Consider the following 8,717-nt stretch of genomic DNA (forward strand, 5'->3'; position numbering starts at 1 on the left):
TTCCTTGCCAGTTTCCCCACTGACTCTGCTTGTGGGAGAACCTGGCAGGAAAGTCTCAAATGACAATCACATGACCACAGAATGTTGCAACATCATTATAATGAGCTAGTTATTCTGTTAGCTTCTGGTTGCCAAGTGCCCTGATCGCAATCACATGACCATGGGGTTGCTGAGAAAGTCAGAACTTTGAGGAGCAGTTGTAAGGACCACTCATTCAATGCCATTGTATCTTTGAATGGTCACAGAATAAGTGACTGTTAACTGAGAACTACCTGCATCTGAATATATCAAACTTTTTTTGAAATTCATTTTCTCTTTATTAAGGTTGTAACAGAGCTATGCAACTGCTATAATTTTTTTTAATTCCATTACGTGATGTGCAACTGGGGCTGATTTTCTTCATAAAACAGCAGCATTCTTTAATTGGTTTCTACATTAGAATTAGATAGCCTAGTCACAAAAGTGCCCACAATGGGCTAGTGGAGGTATAGGAAAGGGGATTACTGCTATAGTCTTAAATTGTTAATGTGAATGTGTTGTGATAATTCTAAAAAAAAACCTTATAATATTAAAACTGAAAAATAAGAGCTACCCAAAAAATGTGCTTGTAGTCTTACCTGGTAAATATGCCATCCACAATACCAATTCTTACTTCTTCAGCTGGTACATAAGAACCAATCTGTGCCATGATAGTAATCAATGCAACTTGTTTTATGTAAGAGCTCTTTCCACCCATGTTAGGTCCAGTAATTATCATTACTCTTTGACTATCTTCCTGGAAAATGAACACTATAATTAGACTATTTTAAAACAGAGCTCATGCAAAAGTTTCAGACCTTTGGTGATCGTATACAGATCACCTAAACCAGGGGTGTTAAACTGCCAGCCCGCAGGCCAGAGGCATCATCTGGAAGCCGCACCCACCCCATTGCCGGCAATGGCAAAACCGTCCCGATATGTTGCGCAACGTCACGTGACGTCGCGAGTTTGACATGTCTGACCTAAACAGATTCCAAATTACTACACCAAAAAATGCTAAGTTAGGGTGTCTTGCTAAGATTTCTTTCACTTCTTCGCAAAAGTATTTACAATTCAAATGAAAGTGTAATAGCAAATGTAATAGCTATTTGGCATTGTTAGAACTGTTTTTTTTTTAAAAAACGTATATCATCCTGCTATAAAAAAGATTTTTTATATTAAAAATGTGGAGTCTTGCTTGTATAAGAGCACTTCTCCAAACAGGAAGCAGCAGCATTGAAGGATTTGTTTATATGAATTGCTATCCTTTGCCTGGATTTATGTACATACATGTATTTCTGTCATTCAAATCTAAACATGGATGGAGGACTATGAAAAGATGCTTTGAAGCACTTTTTCTGTAACACTCTTGCGGTTACCCAAAATGTTTGCATTAAAAACATAATATTCTGTCTGATAAAGATTGATGACTAATCAGAAAGATTTTTCCTCCTCCCTGCCATTTCACATGGCTCAAAATCTTCTCTGGAGAGACCTCAAGTCTCTTGTGTCAACTCTACAAATGAGCATGGCTGCAGCCATTTTCCTTCTCATTCTAAGTTGCCACATAGAACAGAGGGAGGCGGGTTGCCCAGGTGCTTCGCTAGTCCAAATAATCTTTTGTCCCATGGGAACCAAGATCATCGGCTACTCCCGAGACTAGAGACTGGGCGTTTCATAAAAAGCCCGCCAAATAATCATATTGGGGAACGTAGTTGCTTACATAGCTTTTGTGGGTGGGACATTTAACTTTGTATTGGGGAATTGTTGCTTGTGTATCCAGACTTGGTTTCACTTTTGACCGTGCTGTAACTAATAAACATGTTCTTTGACGAATTTGCAAGCCTCGGAGTTCTGTTTTATTTGTCTCTGTCTGTTGAAACCATATATTTTAGAGCATGCAGAAAAGAAAAAGCCAATACAAAAATAAATGTGAGACTATGTAATTTTATGTTTCATTTTCTAAATCTACAACTTAAGTTTAATTATCTAAAAACCTAGGCATCTTAATGGTATATTCGGAATATTCCATGGGAATTGGTGTTTGGATGCAGTTGCCATATATTTAACAGTTTTCTTAAAAACTAAAAACAATGTTATGATCGTTTTATTATTTTAGCTCTTAAAAGTTTACTTACTGACAAGAATGTATCATTTGGAACATATTGCTGTTGCTCTCCTAGTAACACATCTATCACAGGATGTCTCCCATTTTTTATCATTATTTCTGATCTTTCATCTATTATGACAGGTCTGAAAAACAAATATTTTTACAGACTGAATGTGGAATAAAGACCCCAAATCATACATTTGCCTTACTGATCTTGAAACAAGCCAGCCCATTGATAATAAATAAAGTTCCATCAATTCTACGCAGAAACAATCTGATCTGGAGGAGAGTCACTAGGTTTTCAAATGTGGCATGCAAGAATGATCAGCCCTTTTGTAAATTCACAATATTATCTTAAATATTCCAGTACTGTTTAAAAAAATGATTACCTGCAATAATCTCCTTGTTTGGCAGCCTCAGCCAAGGAAAAAACACAGTCCACAGTTGCTAGATGATCCACAGCTTGAGAGAGTGCATGATAATGCTCATTAAAATGACTAAATAGAAGTACATTGGGGGGAAAAGTGAATGAAATATTAATACAAGTAAGCTATAACAAGTCAACAATGCTACATCCATACAAAGTTTCTGACATATGTTGTCTGTTTTGAATACATAATCTAAGCGTACCTCTAGTTACACAGACACAGAAAAAAAGAAATTCTGATTGGTTTGATTGTTTATAATGAAAGACTGAGAGATGATCCAAAGAGGTTGGAAATTTTGAGAGGGAATGTAGCACTTTTCAAAGGGATTTTTTTTTGTCTGTCAAAAGCTGCCTGGGTACAGCAATGTGATCAGAAGAGACGAATGATTCATCATGAAGGATTATTATGAAAATAATAGTAAAACTGTCAATACAGGTAGTTTGTTACTTTTGACAATAATTGAGACTTAATCTTCAATCATTAAGTGCAGCAATCATTAAGCAAGACATGTGACTGCTTCACTCAATGATCGCAATCCTGGTTGCAGGTATTAAGCAATCACCAGGGTTGTTAAGGGGATGGGAGAAAGATCTGCCTGCCAGAAGTACTTGTCCCCATACTGGGATGAATCCTTCTAATGGGCAGTCCCTTTGCTCTCAAAAAGCTGCCTGCTGGAGGGACTCTGTGCCACCCCAGGCCGGTAACCTTGTTGTTCTCAAAGAGGCTGACTGAAAAGGCTCTTCACTGAAATACAAGCAGGATTTTGGGACAGAGTGATTAAAGCATGGGGTGTTTGCAGCCAGTCCCTTAAGACAAGAGAACTGCCTCTCATTTCTGAGAGCTGACTACAAATACCCTGTGCTGCAAACGCTCTGTACTAAGTTCTTGCATGGATTTGGGAATGGGCCTTTTTTAGCCAGAAACCAGAGGAAGTCATGTCAGCAACCGGAAGCAGCTTGTGAGCTTCCCTGCCTGCTTCCTTATGACTTTCTGGATAAGCCAGCAAGGAAGATTGCAAATGATGATCACATGATCACAGGGCATTTAGCAACCAGTCATAAGTGTGAACAAGTTGCCAAGCACCTGGATTACAATCACGTGAACCCGAGGAAATTACAACAGCCGTAATTTTGGTTATGAGACATTAAGCGAGGGCTAGCTGTATAGAATTTTCAGTTCTCAAGAATTTTATGGTAATGCATATATAAACATATTTATATATTTTATGACTGTATTAATACTGTTATATTTCTAAATTATGTTTTGTTTGTTATATTTGACCATTTTTTAAAAAAAAAAGCTGTCAAGGATTTTATTGTGCGGTTAATTAGGGATAGCTAATCTAAGCTGAAAAAATCCAGACAACCATAAGATGGCACCAAAGTAGTAAAGAAAAACAGTTTCATCTGGACTTACAGCAAGATTTTGCAGCACAGATTTGGCAATCCTTGTGTAATGTTTAGCTTATGATATCATCTAGAATACTTTGGTACAACTGTTTATGTCCTGCTACTTATTCAGACAAATTACAGATCATCCACATTTCTGATGTTCTCTGTGAGCTGCTCTGTGAGTCACCAAAATAATAAATTAAGTTATCTGTGGACAAATATTTTGAACTGGGGACATATTTGAAATTATGAAAGTATGTTGTAGACATATTCACAAAATTATTGTCATGCCAAAAGATTTGTATTTTACAAAATGGCTGCCACAATGAGCATCACAAGACAGAAAATTCCCCAAAAGATGAACTTTCTCTATATCAATGCTTTCTGCTATCTAGTGGGCCCTGAGGCCAAAAGTATGTTGCAAATAAATATGATGTAAGATATTGTATCTTTATTTTGCAGAATGCCACCATCCTATGTATGTTATGAATTTAAGAAAATATTTTTTTAAAAAAACTGAGAAAATCATGGATCTTAATAAGCACCAAAAAGTATATTTTGACGCACATACAATAAGTGCCAATGAGCACCATGTTGCTTATCAGTAATCTAAGTCCTCAAAAATATCTAAACTCCTTTAAAATACTGTTTGTGAATTTTAAGGTTATTCCCATTAAAAATGCAAGAATTATTTTCGGCTAAATTATACAATATCCATTAACTTTTGATATATCAGTTATCATAATCTGTTTCTATTCCAAAACCTACTTATTACAATAACAAAAATAGAGTTTGTAAACTTACTCTAAAAAACATAGCCATGCAGAATTGCAGTCAAAGACCAGTTGCTCACGTAGTTGATTTAGCTTTCTGTAATTTTCTATAATAAAAGGAGTGTGAAAACGGCTCACAACCTTTGTGCTTTAAGAAAGAATCAAACAGGACATAAACATGATTAATCAATATATTTTTCAGTGCATAAAATTAAAATTAGGTCAGTACCTTCTTAGGATTAGTATTTCTGAAAGTTCATTATTATAATGTGTCTGTCTCTCTCTGTCTCTCTCTCTCTATGTTTGTGTCTGTGTGTACATATATATATACACATACCCTTCTCACTTGTATGGGTGGTTTGTGTCTTCCTAAATCTCGGCTTCTCTACCATAGGTCTGGGAGCTGCTCCTAGCTCTGTACTCTTCTGGACAAAGAGCTCTGATGTTGTTCCTGGGATCTGTTGGAGTCACAGCCCCAAGTGCTCCTACCACCACTGGGACCAGTTTGGCCTTTACTTTCCATAACATCCTCTCTACTTCCTAATACCCTATCACCAGGTGTAGTTTGGAAAATGTAAGACTGAATGAAAAAATTACATCTTCCAATAAGTTTGCATAATTCTTCTAATATTGCCCCAAATCCTTATGGTCTGTAATACTGATGTCAGTCAATTTGACACAGTGGTTAAAGAAACTGAACTAGAAACCAGGATGCCATAAAGTTTAGTCCTATCTCAGAGGTAGGCAACCTTGGCTCTTTTATGACTTGTGGATTTCAACTCCCAGAATTCCTGAGCCAGGAATTCTGGGAATTGAAATCCACGAGTCATAAAAGAGCCAAGGTTAGCATAAAGCCAAGTGTGTAACTTTACACCAGTCATTCTCTCTGTCTTAGGAAGACAATGACAAACCACTTCCAAAAATATTGCCAAGAAAACTGTATGGTCTATTTTGTTGCTAGGGGCACATCAAAAATGATATTGTAAAAATAGATACTGATTCATATATTTACTTCAGCACTTTATAATGTAAGTTCTATCATCAGAAACATCAATATATAAGCATCACTGAAGTAATTAATACAATAAATAGTAATTGTGTTAGGATTTATATTAAACTACATACCTGCTAACTTTAATCCAATCTAATGGTACAAAAGATACAACTGAATTTTTAACTTCAATCTGAAACTGAAACACCAAACAATAAAATATCAAATGATTAATATTGTTTTAGGACAAAATTCTGTAGTACTTGAATGGGTAGCACAAGTTCTTCATAGTTATCAATGATGCATTTTATGACATAATTCTGTCCCAAAATGTTAGTATGTATAAAGAAAAGACTACAGCAACAGAAGGAATAGTAAAGCAACTTTAAGATAAATAGGAATACCAGTTCAAATTTCTAGTACTATCAAGGCTATAAATTTATTTCAGAAAAACAATTTCAGTTAAAGAATGTAACTAATCACCAAACCTATACCAGATCATAAAGCAATGTATACAGGTTTTCAGACTCTCTAGCTATTTGCCTCATGTTATCTCCCAAGATTGAGACACAAATTTGGAATCTGGTAGAAAAGATTGGTTTGAAAATGAAGCTTTTGTTTAATCAAAATAAATAATAGCATTGCCATTATGGTTATAAATAATCCTTGAAAACATATATGACAGTTATAACAAAAGCCTATGTACCAAATTCAAGAGATAGAAAGAACCATTTAAAGCTATCAGGAATCCAGATGAAAGCAGATTACTCTTGTCATATTTACAAAAGGGGGAGCTCTTCAGTTCCACTGTGAAACGACGTTTGGAAGTTTTTAGTAAAATTCATGTAGAAACTGCTTTGTGACCTGAACTATAGAATGGTCTTCTTCAGTTAAATTAAGTTTAAGAAGTTTTCAAGTCTTCTAGAATGCCATCATGTTCTACAAAATCATCCATTGTAAGGCCAAATCTATCCAGCTCCCTCAAGCTTCTGTTGTTCTCTTTTTCATATGAATCTTTCTTAACATGGTTATCCAAAAGTGGATGCAGTAGTCAAGGTAGTTATATAAAACACAAAGGAATCTAATTATTATTTTTCCATGATTTCAGATGGCATGCTTTATGGTAACATATGACTGTTTTTTTTCTTTTCTGCAGCTACATACTATCACTGATTTATTCATCTCATCTACTAAAATCATATTGAATTGGCCTTCCATCCACAGGATAAAATTTATTGATATATGACTACATAACGCTTAGAACCTGACTATCACATACTGCTTTTGCTTCACCAGATTCATCCAGACTATATCTTACAAAAAGCCAATTTTGTATGACAATAATATAAACAGCAATTGACAATTAATGCCATCATGGTTTACCAACCTATACTTGTACCCTATTTTCAAAGATGAATAGATTAATTGGTTTGCTGCTAGGGGAGAGAAAAACAGAACCTTAAAGTTAAAATCTGGATGAAGCATTGCTAAAGTTATTATGTACATACATGCTCATGTGATTCTGTTGGTAAATAGGCTCATAATAATTATGAAGCAACCATAGATTTCATAGTCGTTATACTGCAGTGTAATCTATAGTCTATAAAATACTGTTATCTATATTTTGAGATCTATATTGCTATTGGTATTGTTAACAGATGTTTTCCCAAGGTATTAATTTATTTTCATAATTAATTATTGTCAGAGTACATAACATAGTTCACAATAATTGAACAGAACTGATCTAAACATAAATGAAAGAGACCATTGTTGATGTAAAATATGAGATATAACCCATAACAAATTTCAGTAAAGCCTCCTATGTCGTACTTGTGGACCTACATTAAGATTTCGATTTGCTTGTTTGTTCCTCATAATCTGTACATTTGTACAGAGATACTGAAAAATTGGGCTCATAAAATTGACCCTCTATTTTCATGCTCATAAATGTTCACAGTTAAATAAAGGTCCTTTTTTAAACATAAAATTATAATACTAAGATAATGAATTGATGTGAAATTCATGTTCCTACGCTCTCATCAATTTCTAGGTTCTCAAATATGTCAATGTGCTACAAAACACTGAGATCTTAGAAAATTGGAAATATATTACTTTGTACAGTATTTTGCAAAGATTTCAACTCTAAATCCCATGTCTCGTTGCAAAATATATCATTTCCTTATCTCTTATATAGCTGTAATGAACCTCAAAACATTTCTCTATTATCATAATTTTAATTATCCCGAGTTAAACAGAGTTCCTTATAAAGCATTGCGTTATAACATGTCCTATTATATTGTCCTTTTGTGTCCCTGTACCATAAATTAGCCATTGCTCACTTTATATAGTTCTTATAATTACTGTAGCTAACATTCAATTGCTGGCAAAGGTGCACTTACAAACAGATGTTGACAGTCTGTAACTTATGATAGTTGATGCTTTTAATAAAGTTTCCCCAAAGCTTTATTTTTATAATATAGCTTCTGGTACATTGTTAGTAAATTTACATACTAAACACATTTTTTCTTTAAATGTTATTAGCCTTAAAACAAGTCATGCCAACTCCTAATTCTGTTGGCATAAGCCACAAGGTCAATAATAAGGGATTGTGGAATTTGTATTCCAAATTCCCAATTAGATGGTAAACTGTTTAGCTCCAATCTATTCAGTGAAGGACAGCAAAACTGTTGTTGTAAAAACATGATCAGAACTACATGGTTGATAAAATTCATTTAACGTTGCATAGACAAACATATAGCATAACATTGTCAATATTATTATTTTATTTTATTTATTTTAATTATTTTTTTATTTCTTGTATTTCTACCCCGCCCTTCTCCCTGCGGACTCAGGGCGGCTTACAACCATTTAAAAACAAATACTTGAATACAGAAATACAAAATTTAAAATATTAATTAAAATGAAATATTATTCTAAGGCCGAAAATTCAAAAAATTTCTTTTAAACCAAATTAAAATAACCCTTAGGCCAGTCCTGCTAACTTAA

At 34.4% G+C, this 8,717-nt stretch overlaps 1 protein-coding gene across 1 annotated transcript in view; it reads right to left on the reverse strand.

The window, feature by feature from the left end:
- Positions 1 to 617: 617 nt before the first annotated feature.
- Positions 618 to 8,717, reverse strand: part of LOC107300763 (DNA mismatch repair protein Msh3) — a gene marked incomplete at both ends in the record, with an annotated part of 11,717 nt that continues 3,617 nt past the window's right edge. Inside the window, 5 exon segments of the mRNA XM_015830056.1 lie at positions 618 to 775; positions 2,157 to 2,271; positions 2,518 to 2,625; positions 4,752 to 4,868; positions 5,846 to 5,910. Coding sequence (XP_015685542.1) covers positions 618 to 775; positions 2,157 to 2,271; positions 2,518 to 2,625; positions 4,752 to 4,868; positions 5,846 to 5,910 — 563 coding nt within the window.

Source organism: Protobothrops mucrosquamatus, unplaced genomic scaffold (assembly GCF_001527695.2).
Source record: "Protobothrops mucrosquamatus isolate PMUCROS unplaced genomic scaffold, P.Mucros_1.0 scaffold8364, whole genome shotgun sequence".
NCBI lineage: Eukaryota > Metazoa > Chordata > Lepidosauria > Squamata > Viperidae > Protobothrops > Protobothrops mucrosquamatus.